At 53.6% G+C, this 15,230-nt stretch overlaps 5 protein-coding genes across 5 annotated transcripts; 2 read left to right on the plus strand and 3 right to left on the minus strand.

Moving 5' to 3' along the window:
- Positions 1–276: 276 nt before the first annotated feature.
- DIM1_1 (Dimethyladenosine transferase) lies at positions 277–1,565 on the minus strand (the record flags this gene model as incomplete). Its single annotated transcript, XM_062877056.1, is given in 3 exon segments — positions 277–549; positions 565–1,223; positions 1,310–1,565. The coding sequence occupies 3 exon segments, from the start codon at positions 1,563–1,565 to the stop codon at positions 277–279; spliced, it is 1,188 nt and encodes a 395-aa protein (XP_062735710.1).
- Positions 1,566–1,842: 277 nt separating this feature from the next.
- QC761_213230 (uncharacterized protein) lies at positions 1,843–4,199 on the plus strand. Its single transcript, XM_062877057.1, has 2 exons — positions 1,843–3,419; positions 3,483–4,199. The coding sequence occupies exons 1-2, from the start codon at positions 2,245–2,247 to the stop codon at positions 4,063–4,065; spliced, it is 1,758 nt and encodes a 585-aa protein (XP_062735711.1). The 5' UTR covers positions 1,843–2,244; the 3' UTR covers positions 4,066–4,199.
- A 354-nt stretch (positions 4,200–4,553) lies between these two features.
- On the minus strand, positions 4,554–9,491 carry QC761_213240 (uncharacterized protein). Its single transcript, XM_062877058.1, has 5 exons — positions 9,361–9,491; positions 8,949–8,982; positions 8,350–8,760; positions 7,811–8,236; positions 4,554–7,751 (listed from the first exon to the last, which is right to left on the minus strand). The coding sequence occupies exons 3-5, from the start codon at positions 8,688–8,690 to the stop codon at positions 5,084–5,086; spliced, it is 3,435 nt and encodes a 1,144-aa protein (XP_062735712.1). The 5' UTR covers positions 8,691–8,760; positions 8,949–8,982; positions 9,361–9,491; the 3' UTR covers positions 4,554–5,083.
- Positions 9,492–9,898: 407 nt separating this feature from the next.
- Positions 9,899–11,539, plus strand: utp15 (U3 small nucleolar RNA-associated protein 15; the record flags this gene model as incomplete). Its single annotated transcript, XM_062877059.1, has 1 exon — positions 9,899–11,539. The coding sequence occupies one exon, from the start codon at positions 9,899–9,901 to the stop codon at positions 11,537–11,539; it is 1,641 nt and encodes a 546-aa protein (XP_062735713.1).
- A 962-nt stretch (positions 11,540–12,501) lies between these two features.
- Positions 12,502–14,184, minus strand: QC761_213260 (uncharacterized protein; the record flags this gene model as incomplete). The annotated part of the gene is made up of 1 exon (XM_062877060.1): positions 12,502–14,184. One exon carries the CDS (start codon positions 14,182–14,184, stop codon positions 12,502–12,504), a length of 1,683 nt encoding a protein of 560 aa, XP_062735714.1.
- Between the last annotated feature and the right edge of the window lie 1,046 nt (positions 14,185–15,230).

The raw sequence follows: 15,230 nt of genomic DNA on the forward strand, positions 1-15,230 counted from the left end.
TATGTAGTGTATGTTCCCTCGACTTGGTTAGTGTACGAGTGTGGTACATAGGCAGGTATTCACCTGTGTAAACCTCAGACTTAATAATTTCAAAACGGCAGAAAGAAGAATATAACGACAGCAACACCAAACACAGACATCATTGTTGGTATCACATCGCAGTATCTCTAAAATCATGGTTCGTAAATGCAATAATAACCCACAATCACCCTTTTTTGTACCGCCCGCCCCTGAAACGCCAAAACTCCAGTCCCCTCTTCTTTAGCAGGCGACAAACTAGGAGAAATGAATACCCTCCTCGTGGAACGCCACCAATAGCTTCAAAAAGTCGTTCTGATCGCACTGCCTCGCTCTCTTCTCCCCCAGCCCTGTGCTCGCAAGCACCTTGTTGACCTTGGCCTTGACAACCACCGCAACATTTGACTTGGGGTTCCTGCTCGGCGTTTTGGCAGCGACGGCCTTGTCCTCCTCGTCCTTCATCTCCTTGAAAAACTCGGGCATATCCTCATCGTCTTCCACATCCATCCCGTTATCATCGTCCTCCTCCTCCTCCTCCTCCTCCTCCTCATTATCATCCCCATCCGCCCCATCATCATCCATATCAACATCCATCCCCTCTTCCTCCCCCACCACCGCCCCCGTCCCCGCAGCAGCAACCCCTTTATCAACAGGAATATTATTCAAAGAGCAATACACCTTGTAATTCCTCTCACACATGGCCAAAACCTCCTTGATCGCAAACGACGCTTTCAACGTCTTGTTCTTCCTGTTGAACGCAATCCTCAACAGCCCATCAAACTCATCAAAAGCAATATTCGGCCTCGCCGACCCAATCAACGGCTCAATCCTAACAACGTCACTCTCCACCTTGGGAGGCGGCTTAAAGTTTTGTTTCCCCACCTTCATGATGTGCTTGCAGGTGGCCCAAAAGTTGACATTGACCGACAGACGGGAGTAGAGCGCGTCGCCGGGTTTGGCGACGAGGCGTTTGGCGAACTCGCGCTGGAACATGAGGACCGCCACGCGGGGGGGGTTGGGCATGGCGAGCATCTTGAAGATCAGAGGAGAGGAGATTTGGTAGGGTGTGTTGGAGATGAGGGCGTCGCAGGGGGGCATTTCGGGCATTTTGATCACGTCACCGAGGATGACTTCGAGCTTTTTGGCCAGGGGGGTGCCTTGGACGCGCTTGGTTACTTCGGCGCCCATGCGGGGGTCGATATCGACTGAGAAAGAGGGAACATTAGTACTTGAAAAGGGGGTAGGGGGTGGAAGAAAGGAAGCAAGGAAGGAAGGAAGGGGCGCGGCATACTGGCAATGACCTTCTTTGCCTTTTCCAGGGCGCGGACGGTGATGTTACCAGTACCAGGACCGATTTCGACGACGACATCGGTGGGCTTGAGGTAGGCCTTTTCGACAATGGCGTCGCTGATGCCGGGGTTCTTGAGAATATGCTGGCCATAGTCCTTGTCGAACTTGAAGATGTTGGTGCTGGCGGCGGGCTTCGACTTGCGATCGTAGGGGCCGCTGGGCCCTCCGCCCTTCTTCTGCTTGGCGGCCTTTGGCATGATGTTGTCTGCAATTTTGGCGGTGGGATGATCAGACTCGGGAGGTTTTGTTCGGAACCTTGCGACAGGTCTGTTGTCTCCGCCGGTGACTCGCGCTTAAAGTCAATACAGAACCCTCACCGTAGCCTTCTAGCGATCATCCGAATGTCCCATATGTCCCACATATTTTTTGGGGCTGGCAGAAAAAAAGGGACCCCGCCAGAATCGATAAGATAAGCCCACTTGGGGGGTCACACCGCCCGAGCAGTGCCGAGCATGGGGTTGCCAAGCCACCCAAGTTCTTCTGCGAGGTTCAGCGCTCCAGGGGTTGAGCAAGCAAGAGTGGGCTGTTTCGGGCTGCCGAACTGACGTAACGGGCCGCGCTATTCATTGCGGCGAAGCTCTTTTCAAAGGCACCTTTCCAGACAGGTAAAGGTTCGGGTGCTTCCATACGATCATTCTCCGGGACCGTGGTTGAACAGCACTATTTTTCTGAATTCTATTGCCTACCTAACTTGTTAATCTCATAATACTACCTGTACCACAGGCTCACTGTGTCGAGTGAGCTCCACCTGCAGCTGCTTGCACCTTGCTTGGCGTGTGTAAGCAAGAAGGCTGAAGCTGCCCGAGCTGCCATCATTTGTCTCGGCTAATACATTTTCACAGCAATACCGAGAATCAACATATCACAACAGTCAAAATGTCGATACGCATAGCTCTGGAGAACCCGCCTGAGTTCTACACGAACTTGGATATCATGAAGGGCCATGTCGTGCTCACCCTTAGCCGGCATGAGACAGTGGGCGCCATCATCGTGAAGCTTGAGGGAGAGTCAAGGACGGCCCTGGGAATCCCAAACGACAACTCTAGCACCGGAGTACCGCACAGAGAAATGCCATCGGCCGGGGACATCATCTACGAAAACCACAAGATTCTCTACAAAGTAGCCCAGGCATTTCCCAACGAGAACGCTCCACCTCAGGCCGGTCCCATCGTACTCAACCCAGGTCAGCATCATTTTCCCTTCCAGTTCAAGTTTCCCTTCAACAACTCATGTGGCAACGCCGAAGCCATGGCCAAGATTGGAGGTGTTGTGAATGCCGGTGGATTCGCTCCCGGAGCTGGACTATTTGGACTAGGCGGAATCCGCGTGATGGACGGGACCAAGCAGTTGATGTACTCTCACGTTACGAAGACGTTACCTCCTAGTTTCACGGGATTCCCTGGCGAGGCAGAGATTCGATACTACGTCAAAGTCACGATACAAAGGCCGGGCTTATTCAAGGAGAATTGGAGATATCAAATAGGACTCAAATTCTTACCCATCGAACCACCCAGACCACCAAAAAGCAACCAAGAGGCATATGCCAGGCGTCCATTCGCCTTTGCGCCTCGCACGCCACCTTCCACGGCGCCACCGTCTACTAAGAAGCGGACCTCGTTCTTTGGAAGGAGTACCACTCCCCAACCACCGCCCCCGGTTGGCGGACCCTCGAACCCATCCTTGTCGGCCGAGGCCAGCTTAGCAACACCGCCCTCGATCGAGATGTCTGCTCGCCTCCCACATCCAGCTATTCTGACATGCAATAAGTCAATACCACTACGACTTATCGCCAAGAAACTGACACCCAGTAATGGAGAGGTGTACCTCGTAGCTATACAGATTGACCTCATCGGCAAGACCATCGTACGATGTCAGGACTTGGTCAACAACGAGTTAAACCGTTGGGTGATAGTCTCACGCCAGGGTCTTTCCATACCTGTATCCAAGCCAGACGACGCCGTAGGAACCGAGGTTGTCCTTCCCGATGCCATCTGGAACAACGTGCCTCTCCCCAACACCGTCATGCCGAGTTTCCAGACGTGTAATCTGAGGTACTTTCTCTTGTGCTCCCTGCCTCCTTTCTTATTCCTATTACTGACACCCCCGCGATTTAGTCGTGAGTACCAACTGGAAGTCAAGCTCGGACTCGCCTGGGGAAAGCCAGACGGCGCCAACCACGCCTCCAACAGCTCCTCTTTCTTTGGCGGTTCCAACCGGAACAAGGGCAAGAACCTCGCCAACATCCCACAGGAGATCCACCTCCCCCTCAACTTCAGCAAAGTCCAAGTCTTCTCCGGTCTCACTCCCCCAGCAGAATTGGTAGAGGCTATGCGTCAAGGACGAACACGACCAGCCAGGAAACAAACCGGTCCTAATGGTCGTCCTCCACAGCAACAACCTCAACCACCGCCCAATATCCCACCTCAAGGTGTGGCTTCTTCATCACGCCCACCTGCACCAGTGCTGCCGCCTAGACCGGTGGCAGCCACACCACAGAACGATGCCTCGGAAGCGGCGCTTTACCCGCCTCAGTTAAGACCGGGACAAGACGCACCGCCGTATGACGATGCGCCCCCTACATATGAGGAGGCAATGGCGGAGGAGATGACTGGGCCGGTTTTTCCAAGCACGGCAAGACCGGCCTACAGCGGAGTGACGGATGAGAATGCGGCGAGTAGTTTGCCTGAGAAAAATTAGCCTTTAACTTTTCCGAGGGATGAGAATGGAAAAGGGGGATCAAGTTATTTTGAAGCATTTGCTGTTGAGGGCATCGGCCTTATCACACACTCAAAGAGATTCCCTAGCTCTTCTCTCTTTTTTTCCTTCTTTTTGTTTTTGGCAAACTTAATATCCCCCCTTTTTTCCAGTCTAGTATTAATTAGAATATGGATAATACTATCTTCAGTGTCATCTCTTTGAGCTAGGTAGTAGTTCTTCAAATCAACCTCGGTGTATATGTCCTACCTTTTGCGTACATGTGTATAGTTTGAAACAAACCTTGATATCGCATGGATACATTACTGGTTGAGTAATAAAAAGTCAAACAAAGTGTCCATCTCGCTTGGTGATGCCTCAAGACGATGTTGATAATGGCGATCATATGGACGCAACACAACAGAACGGGAGCCATTTCAGCCGACTTGGTCTGTTTGACTCTCACATGTACACCCAGAAATCAGGAAGGACTTCAATAGCAATTTGTTTTATTCATTTTTTTCAATTAATTGCTAGGAGTATCCGCTAGGTAGCTCAACTATCCAGACACACATTTACAATCATTTTTCATGTAGTATGCAGCGCAGATATTCATCCGCCATTTCGCTTGATCGATCGACAGACGCCTTGCTGGGTCCATCCCAACTAACAAATATGCTATCGGTTGTTCCTCCCAAACGAGTGTGCAGCTGACGGGCAAAATCAACGATGCTATTCCCCCCTCCCCCTTTCCCTCGCTGACTCGTATGGTTTTTGCTCCACTCCATCCACGCCTCCTCCTCCGTACCAGCCAAGTACCCAAACCACAGGTGTAACACACCTGGTATGAAGTTCAGCAAATAGCGGGCGCCATTGTGCCTCTCGTCCCCCACTTTTGTTGAATAAAAACGCTAGAAATCCGGGTATAGTTTGCTGACCTCCCCCAAAACGCCCGCAATGCTTGGAAAGTAAAATGATTATAAACAAAACAAGAATGGAAAGGTGATTGACTTCGGAAATATCAGTCAATCTCGATCACTTCCACTTCGCGTCGCAATTCTGGCCGACGTGCCGTTGTGGGTGTAGATGATGCTTTTCTCTTGCGGGTAGAGGAGCCGGAAGGGACGGCCGCAGGAGTGTCCGTCTCACTGAGGTCGTCGTCGTCACTCTCCACGACGGCAGTCCACGTCCCATCCGCTTTGACGTGGATCGACTTGGTCTGTAGTTTGTTCTGCTGAGCCAACTGTTCACGGACACCGCAAAGAAACCCGTCAATGCGCAGGCTGTTGGGTCTCGCATCTTGAAGACAGATGGGACAGCGCCATTTGTCAGGGTTACTTGGCTCGGATTGGATAGAACTGGGGCAGCCACAGCCCGGCGTAATGCTGTGAAAGCACTTGGTTGTCGGCTTAGAAGGACGAGTCTCGAGCCAAGTCAGCAAGTCAAAACACTCCAGATGCGTGCACGAGGCACCCCTTGCGGGAACTGCGAACATCTTGGCCGTGAAAGGGTCAGCCATGTCGATTGGCAGATCTGGAGCCTCAATGATCAACCCATCGTCGTCGGAGACTGGGGTTAACCGCTTCTTGATGATCTGCAGCGTGTGTTCCTCTGGTAGCAGGCCGTTATCCCAAGCGCGACGGACAACGGTCCTTTCGCCAACCGTCTCAATCACCTCGACGGCGATGACGTAGCTGTGCTCGCCACTTTTTTCTACGGAGACAGGAACCACAATCGACAGTTTGTTGGAGCCGCAAACGACGTGATCAGTCAACTCGGTCGCCAAGTCTTTGCCGTTGTGAGGTTGCCGGCGAGCTTCAAGATTCTTGTCGTTAAACCTCATAAAAATGTTGCGCGGCCAGCTCATCTCCTTTGTGACCCACTCATGCTCTGCCGGTATTGTTCTCGAGGGGCCAAGCTTGCAGCAACGGAGTCTCCATCGCAGAGCGCCGTCAAAATGCGTACTGAATGGGACCAAAATCGCCGAAGTTGGCCTTGCTGTTCTAACCGCGAGGTCAAACTGTTCCGCTGTCACATCAAATGAAAACTCGTATACCGAGCCTTGCGGACGTACAAGGCTTGGCGGTATTGCAAACCTGTCCATGGCTTGGAAAAGACGCTCCGGTGTTCCATCCTTGGGGACACGTTTTGGACTTCGGCAGCCCGACTGGTGCAAAGAAGCCGCAAGAGATCTCCTATCTGTAGGTTCATAGGGCCATTCTGGGCGTGGAATAGTCACGTCCTTGGCAGGAATCAGCAAACCCGGCTGCCTAAGGGTCGACACTGCGCGCTGAGGGGTGTTCTGCGATGTTATTTGCACTGCCGCTGCAGCGGGTTGCTGTCGATCCAACACGGGTCGCGGCACACTGAAACTGGTAGGTGTCGTGGTAGGCGCTAATGATGCTCGCCCCAATTGGGGCGAGGCGACTTGCGCAATTTGTGTATTGATCGGTGCAACATAGGGCCTTTCGAGGTGTCGCCGTTGTTGATCTGGTTGAAGTTCGTGAAGCTGTTGATGTTGCTGGGTTTGGTGCGCTATACCTCGTTGTAAAACCTGCTGCTGCTCAAACAGCTGCTGTTGAAACTGCTGCTGCATCTGCTGCTGCTGCATCTGTGGCCGTTGCTGAAATTGCTGTTGCTGGTATTGAATCTGCTGCGGCAGCGGCATGCGTTGTTGTTGGATGTGTTGAATCTGTTGCAAGGGTGATTGTGGCAACTGAGCAGCTTGCAGTTCCCGCGTCTGCTGTTGTCGATATTGGCTTACCATCTGCTGTGCCAGCTGTGCGTGATGCAGCTGTGTCGCCTGGTACTGGGGAGAGGCAGAATACTGCATAACAGGCGAGGGGGCAGGACTATGAAACGATGTAGGCTGTGGAGGAGGGAATTGCTGGGAGGGAACCACGGGTGGTGATGGTACTCCGAGCCGGACTGGTGGGTGTTGATTCAGGCGTAGCTTCTCGGCGTCGGACCTCTTGACCAACTCCTGGTATCGGGCAATGAGGGCTTGGTTGATTCTGATGATAGTCTCAGGAGAATCCCCAACGGCCACGCATGCGCCACAAGCCTGATGCATTCGACGTTCTTGGTCCTCTTTGAATGCATTGTCCAAAGCCTGGGCGTGGACACCATCGGGGATACCGAGTCTTCGACGATTGGCAGTGAATAGGATTTCTCGCATGATGGGAGAATAGCACAGCAGTCGACCTTGGAGTTCATCCAGCACGTACGGATACCGGCGCATGCAGGTTTCCTGCGTCAGGGAAACATGTTCAGTTACCATGCTCCGTAGGAAATTGCCCACCCACGATTTTATTGTTGCCCTAGGAACTGGATGTTCCCGCAGCTGGTCAACTGAGACCGGAAACGAGGCAAAGAACCTCAGGTTTGTCGGGGTCAGTTGATCGTTCCTCTTGAGAATCTCTGCCACGGTGGTAAACCCAAGATCTATCATGATTATATCGGCCACATCATCCTTCTTAAGGATACGATGGGCATCCTGACGATTGATCGACCAGATGGCGTAGAGCTGGTGAAGGGCCAGGAAGAAGTAGTCGTTCCTTTTGCATGCATCCACCAAAAGTTGAATACGCGGTCTATCCAGCCGAGTGTTCATCGCAGTCATTCCTCCATGAGCATTGACGTGTCGGTGAATCTGTGTCTCGAAGGCCTGACATTTGAGCGATACGGTGCTGGGGACGGGAGGTCAGTCAGTATGAGGTCTCCGGGCGCGTTTTGGGGGACGACTTACTCGGTCCGACGCCGTTCTTGCGGAGTAGGAGCCGCAGCCGCGTTCGTTGATTGACAGCCACCATCTTGGTCTACCGCCGCGCCCACGGCATTGCCCGACTCAGCGCTCACGGAGCACAGCTGATTGTTGCTTGTCTGGGGGGACGGGGCGTGAGCCGACGGGGCCTGGAAAAGGGACCGGATTTCTGGTGGCCATGATTCATCTGGTTGAGGAGTCCAACTATTTTGATTCGCTGCTGGGTTGAGCTCGAAACGGGCATGGGTCATGGGAACATTGGTTGCCGCCGACGCCGGTGTCATGTTTGATGCCGGAGTCGGCGCATCAGACAGTGAGGCGGGAAGCGGATTCGGGCTGTCCAAGGCATTTGACAGGGCAGGGCTTGGCTCGTCACTAGGAGCCGGCGATGGGAGGATTGTCTGAGCGGGTCTGTAAGGATTAGCAGGCTAGCTATGGAGCGCTCCTAGCCATGTGTGACCGGGGTCTTTGCACGCATGGGGAAAGGTGTCAGATGGAAAGAATTGGATAAGCTATGGCCTTACTGGACTTCGGTTGTCTGTATTTGCGGTGATCCTGATTGCAGTGGTGGCTGTGGTTGGAAATGCGGTTCTGGTCGGGGTTGGGGAGCAGTCGGCAGCGAGACTGGAGGATACTTCCTCGGCCGGCCCCGTTTTGCTTGGGGCGCTGGTTTTATTGATGCTGCGGACGGAGGCGGGTTCGGGTTTGCTGGAAGAGCCCTCGATGCTGCCGATGGCGGATTCAACCACGAGGGTTGTGCTCGAGCACCGAGAAAAGCGTTTGCGGTCGCGTTTGAAGATGCAATCTGCGCACGGTCGGCGCCCGAAGCCAGCTGGTTTCGACTGGAAGTTGTATTGGGCGCCATCGGTCGAGTCAAACCGCGATCTCTCTCACGCCCCGATGTTGGCCGAGAGGAGAGGAGAGGGCTTGGAAGACTGGAGAGAGCGCCAGTGGTCGGGTCAGCAAGACGAACCGATTTTTTCTTCTTTTGATCATGCAGCGGTGAACCAAACAGCAAAAGCAAACAAAGGCAGGCAGGCCAGTTGTGGTTTGCAGCTCTAGCATCATTTGCCAGCGGGACAGCTGGAGAACGCGTGGGCGGAAAAGAGAAGGCAACACGAACCATCGAAACGAAAAGAAACGGAATCGCTAGGTTGCTAGGCAGGCGATGATTAGAAAAATACTCGAATATATATTTGAAAGATCATTTGTACTGGGAGCGGCGGCTTCCTCGTCAGGCGGAAATAAAGCCAGGAAGGTGCGTGAAGTTGACTGAGGCAAGATGGAAGGAAAACCCCTTGCCAGGAGCTTTCTTTTGAGAAGCCCAAAGTGGCAAGCGCATTCGAGCGGACCCAAAAGAAAAATGACGGGCTGGACTTTCCTGCCAAAGCAAAGACAAAGCGCCACTACCTCAAGACCATCATGGACAGTGGCTACCGACTGCAGGTGCCTCCTAAGGTATGCATGGAATTAGGTGGACATCATTCTCAAGAAAATATCGCAATACAACGTACAACACGAAGGCACTTCCTTACATGCGGGTTGCTGGGCCGCGCAAAGTGCGGGCGGCACGGGCAGGTGGCGGCTGGGAATTTTCGACAATGGTAGTCGCAGCCCGGAGGCTACCTTATTTTTATTTATTTATCCCAACTTCTCATGGAGCAACAGCCCAGTCGACAGGTTGCCCCTCCTACTCAAGCTGTTGGCGAACGAAACGATGAATTTTACTGTTCTCGCCCACTCGTACTTTGTGGGACAATGCCCTGCTGTGCGAGTAGAGTACTCGAGGAGATATAGGTACATGATACTCGATGCACAATGTCCTGCATCCCATAGTATGAAATACCTGGGATCCCCAGAATCAACCCCCACTAGATCTTGACTACACTAAGAGCTTATCTTATCAGAGCTAGACTCTGGGCAAGGAGTGGGTCCCAAGACCCCTGTCTCAATTGCCTGGGCCAAAAAAAAGTTTCGAGCAGGCTGTCGCGCGCGGGCAGCAACCACACAAACGAAGCTCACGACTGGCACAACCCCCTCGGCTTTCAGGTTTTCTTCACTAACGCATTCGAAATGGCAGCAGAAGTTCAACCGTTACCGCTGGTTAAGCTGCCTTCGGGCCCCAGCCCCGTCACACCCGAACAGCGATATTGGAGATCCTTCAAGAACCAGAAATTACATACCTCGACGGCAACATGGCCCATCTCGCATATCAGTTTCCCCGCCCAGACAGGCGCCGTCCTGTCCAATTCCATGGTTGCCGCCACAAAGATCAATGACCTCTTTGCAGTAACCTCAGGTCCCCGTGTGGACATCTTCTCGATACGAAAGCGCGAGCTCCTCAAGACGATTGGTCGCTTCGACAGCGAGGCCCATTCCGGCGAGATTAGGGCTGACGGCAGAGCGCTGGTCGCCGGTGAGGATTCGGGAAAGATGCAGGTTTTTGATGTCGGCGGCGGTACAAGGGCTGTTATTCTCAAGACATGGCACATCCACAAGCAGCCGGTGTGGGTTACAAAGTGGTCACCCACCGAGCTCACCACCCTCATGAGTTGCAGTGACGACAAGACGGTCCGGCTGTGGGATCTGCCATCAAACAACCCCAGCCATACCTTTACCGGTCACTCAGATTACGTCCGCAGCGGCGCTTTCATCCCCGGCGGCAACAGCAACATGCTGGTCACCGGTTCCTACGATGAGACGGTCCGGGTGTGGGATGCTAGGACACCGGGCGGTTCAGTCTTCACCTTTAAGCACAAGGACCCAATCGAAGAAGTCCTGCCCCTTCCCGGGGGCACCACCCTCCTCGCTGCCTCCGGAAACGCCATCTCGGTCCTTGACCTGGTCGCCGCGAAACCACTGCGTCTTATCACGAACCACCAAAAGACTGTCACAAGTCTCTCGTTGGCGTCCAATGGCAAGCGTGTTGTCAGCGGCAGTCTGGATGGCCATGTCAAGGTCTTTGAGACTTCCAACTGGAACGTCGTGTTTGGGTGCAAATACTCCAGCCCTATCCTCTCCCTCTCGGTCATCGCCGCCGGCGCAGCCCAAGAAGACCGCCACCTCGCCGTAGGCATGCAATCCGGCGTGTTGGCCATCCGCACCAAGCTGTCAGGAGCAGCCGCCGAGAAGGCCCGCGAGCGCGCCGCTATCGAAGCCGCCATTGGCACCTCAGCTCTCGACAAGATCGACGCCAGAAATGCCAAGCGCAAACGCGCAGTCGTCAGCAATAAGAACATGGACATGCTGGGCGAAAACGTCGACGTCGTCATCCCAACATCAGACACTGGCTCCAGGAAGAAGAAGCTCAAGCCCTGGCAGCGCAACTACAAGGATGGGTTCTACGCCGCGTGTCTAGACGAAGTAATCGACATGTCCGGGCCAGAGTACCAACCCCTTACCGCCCTCACCGTTCTCATTGCTCTTCGTCACCGGTCCGCGCTCCGCGAGGCGCTCGAGGGTCGCGACGAAGTGTCTATCATCCCTCTTCTAAAATGGGTGAGCAAATACATTGTTGACCCGCGCTACCTCAGCATTTGCGTTGATGTGTCCTTCCACTTGTACGATCTCTACAGCGAGCACGTTGCTGGAAGCTCAGAACTGGCAGTGTTGTTCCACGCTCTCCTCGGCAAGGTGTCAAGGGCGGCGAGCAAGGCGCAAACCGCCATGGAAGTGGCGGGCATGTTGGAGACCTTGACGTTGGGGAATAACTAGGGGGCAGCGTCAGTTTATTAATGAAGGGGCAAGCCTACTTTTGTGTATTTCTTAATTATTCTCTGTCTGGTCTCTTTGTATTGCATTGCGTCGGAGTTTTTATATTGTTCTATTTGATCCAAGAGGGGATAGGAAAGGGTTTATTCAAAAGCCGCTGCTGCTCTCGTACTGTTGTTACTGTTGTGGTTGTTTTGTTGTCTTTTGACATAGAGAGATACCTACCCTCGGATATTGCTGCGAGAAGGGGCATGACGGGGAAAATAAAACATATGTTTCGGATGGGTCTACCTGGTTTGGCGTTTCGTGGCGGTCAACGTCTTTCTGTGTTGGTGTGTAATCTCTTGTCATGATACGGTCTTTTGAAATGGCTCAAGTATTAGGATGTATTTCCTTCACATGTTAGGGTTTGTTGTCTCAACAAAACATCACTTTCGGCGATGAACATGTCCTCCTCGCCGTCAAGCCGGGTAAGCCATCCGATGTTGGTGTGAGTCAGCCGAATGCACTAGGGTTCTAAAATCGTCTCCCAAGCAGATGGTGGTCACATCAATTGGATTATCCATCAGGGTTTTGATGTCAGAGGCTTTGAGCTAATGGCTCAACCTTCCACCAAGACTCTTCTTTTCTCTTCCCAACAAAAGCCAACTTCAATCTTAATAAATGTGCTGGGGGAATTCATCACTCATCAAGATGAAAGAGGAAATGTTCAATCAAGTCTCATTTACGCCCCAAATCATCCATAACATCCCACAATGTTGGCCCATCCATATCCCTACCCTACCATACATGTTCCCAAAAAGCTAAAATCCACCGCTGTATATAATAGAACACCTCCTCGTCATATCCATAAGTCATATACGCAAATTCACCTTCCGTCCCCAAAAAAAGTCCAAACCAAGGGAAATGAAAGCTCAAAAATGATGAGATATCATAAAATTCCAATGTTGGAAATGCGCCTCTTTTTACCACTGCCCCTGATGCGCATACCCCTGATGGCGCCTCGACGATCTCCCCGTTCCAATATCAATCGACCTCAACTCCTCCTCCAGGCTCAATTCCCTTCCACCACCCACCCCACCACCATTGGCATACCCGTCATTTTGATGCCGATACCCCCCGTCATGATAATCATAATCATCCATCCCTCCTCGTCTGGCAGCACTACTGCTGTGCAACTGCAGCGCGCCGCTCATATTACTATTATTATACCCCTGGGAAGGCGGCAACGCCAAAGGGATCTTAGCCGGAGGAGGAGGCCCATTCCGTCCAATACTCCCCTGCATGGAAGGGTGGTAATTCTCCCCGGCGCCATAGTCAAAAGTTGAGGCTCGTGGGAGATTTCTTTGGGAATTAAAGTTGTCCTGGTGAGGAGGCAGGGGAGCAAGAGGCTGAGAGTCTAAGCCAACGTTGCTGTTCCTCCTTCCGGGACCAAGACCATTGGCGCCAGACATGACTGGTTCTGATGGCGAGAACCCAGACGAGATGGACATGCGATGGGGAGGTTTCTTTTGGAGGCGATTTCGGCCGTTGGAGACAGGCGGGGACGGAGTGAGGGAATCGAAAGAGTCAGGTGCGACGTAGCTTTGTGGACGGGGGGCGGCAGCGATGCGTAGAGGACGACGGCCGGTCGAAGATACGGGCTGCGGTTGTGGACCACCCGGTGTAGGACGAGGAGCGGGAGATGTCTGTGTCGGCTTCTTCGCTTCGGGTTCAGGTGCCCAAGTGTCCATGGGCAAATGGTCAGAGGGGTCAACTTCGCGACCATCGTGTGTGATGATCTTGCCAGTGGCTGCGTCGTAGTCCGGCAGAGCAGCGGTCGGGTCGTGCATGGCAGCAGCGGCGGCGGTGGGGTTGAGAACCTCATAGCTGTCGGGGCCGAAAGGAACGCTGGACATAGCGCGGCTATCAGAGGATGGTGGTCTGGGGCTTACTGATTTGCGGCGGATGGTGTGTTGTTGCTGGGGTGGGTTGTGATGTTGCTGGGGCGGGTTGGGACTAGGGTCACGAACGGATGGGTTGGGCGAGTATGCCCGCGACTTGATCACTACGTTAACACTCGATGTCGATGGCCCTGCTGTGTAAGTCATGGGACTCCTGCCATGAGCAGGAGGCTGAGCGTTGTAGCTCGCCGGGGATCCATCTTGATCATATCTCCGAGCGACATCCATGGTTCTGCCCCTTGGGGGTGTCTCCATTTGCGCTTGTTGGTTGTACCGTCGACGACCACTGTCTTCGTTGACACGCACCGCGATCTCCTGTGAGATGTTTGGATCAATCCCAGGAATCAACGCAGCAGGCACTGGTGCAGCCGAGTAGCTGTTTGACCCATTATCGGGCTCATCGCGCCAGGGCAGTGCTCTCTGGTTCTGATGGGACTCGTACGTGGGAAGGCTAGGCTCGGAATGCCGGCCATAGTTGGAAGAAGACGAGTAATCCGACGGTTCCCGCCGTGACAAGTCGGTGGAGGACATCACGTAGCCATTGGAGCTCTGATATCCCGATTGTTCCTGCATTCCAGGCGTGGTCGAACAGCGCTGGTCTTGCACGCCAGGAGAAGTCGAGTACCGCTGGTCTTGTACACTGGGAGAAGTCGAGTACCGCTGGTCTTGGATCCCAGGAGAAGTCGAGTACCGCTGATCTTGCATGCCTGGAGAGGTGGAGTATTGATGGTCCACTGCATTGCTCGGTCTTCTCCCTGAAATGTTCAGTGGAGCAGGGCTAGTCTGTTCAAAGTCCAGATCATACTGTTGCTGAGATTGGCCAGGAGGCGCCCTGCCCATGCTTCTTCTGTTCGAATTAGAAGACTCGGGAGACTCGGGGACGTCTTCGACGGTGGCTTGCATGCCTCTATGTGACTGGTCATACCCGTTCGTGTCATATGAATAATGTCTAGGTGGCGGGGGTTGCTCTACAGCCTGATACTGAGAGCCAGGCAGAGCAGCTGGTGACGAGTCGGCAGCCTTGTATGTTGGGCGCCCCGGGTAACTTGAAGGGGAGGCAGAAGCACGATGGGCCTCGTTCCTCAGAACGTCTTGTCTCATTGTCGGCGGAGTCCCTTGAAACCCTGAATTGGGAGCAGAGTTGAGACTAGGCCTAGACCGATGGGCGGGAGGTGGAGGAGGTCGATCGTCACTAAATTCCTGAGGTGGCTCCTGTTGTGGTGCTCCATATGGGTCACTGGGCCTAGAGTCATAGCGGTCGTACGACTGTGATTGCTGTCCAGGGTATCTGTCCACTCTTTCCGGTGTCTGGTATTGTTGAGGGAGCGGTGGCTCTCGTCGAAGATCGGCACTACGCTCTCGACGAGGATAATGTTCCGGTGGTGGTGGTTGCTGCTGGTAGCGCGACGACTGAGACCCATACTCAATATGCTGCAGGGGTGACTGAGACGGCACATATGATGAAATAGGATTTGGCTGAGAGCGAGGCGGTGTCTCTACCGGCTCCGGCGCAGGGGCAGGTGGTGGTGGCTTTGACGACGGTGCGGGTGAGGGTGTTTTCCCCGTAACCGGATCCGAAGGTAGGGGCCGCCGTTTCGGCATGGCCCTGGGTCCCGTGGCTGCCACTGGCGCTGTCTCGGGTTGCTGCTCATTTTCTGCTAAGGAAGCTTGTTGCGGATTTCTTGACTTGGTTGGTGCCTTGTCGGGCTTGGGGTGGTTGTCGTAGTATGTGAGTTCAAGACGGAGCTCGC

The sequence above is a fragment of the Podospora bellae-mahoneyi genome, chromosome 2 (assembly GCF_035222275.1).
Source record: "Podospora bellae-mahoneyi strain CBS 112042 chromosome 2, whole genome shotgun sequence".
NCBI lineage: Eukaryota > Fungi > Ascomycota > Sordariomycetes > Sordariales > Podosporaceae > Podospora > Podospora bellae-mahoneyi.

Coding starts and splice junctions, on each gene's coding strand:
- QC761_213230 (XM_062877057.1), top strand. CDS start 2,245: ATGTCGATACGCATAGCTCTGGAGAACCCGCCTGAGTTCTACACGAAC. Junction 3,420..3,482: donor TTCCAGACGTGTAATCTGAG/GTACTTTCTCTT, acceptor CCCGCGATTTAG/TCGTGAGTACCAACTGGAAG.
- QC761_213240 (XM_062877058.1), bottom strand. CDS start 8,690: ATGGCGCCCAATACAACTTCCAGTCGAAACCAGCTGGCTTCGGGCGCC. Junction 8,237..8,349: donor ATACAGACAACCGAAGTCCA/GTAAGGCCATAG, acceptor TAATCCTTACAG/ACCCGCTCAGACAATCCTCC. Junction 7,752..7,810: donor CAAGAACGGCGTCGGACCGA/GTAAGTCGTCCC, acceptor TCCCGTCCCCAG/CACCGTATCGCTCAAATGTC.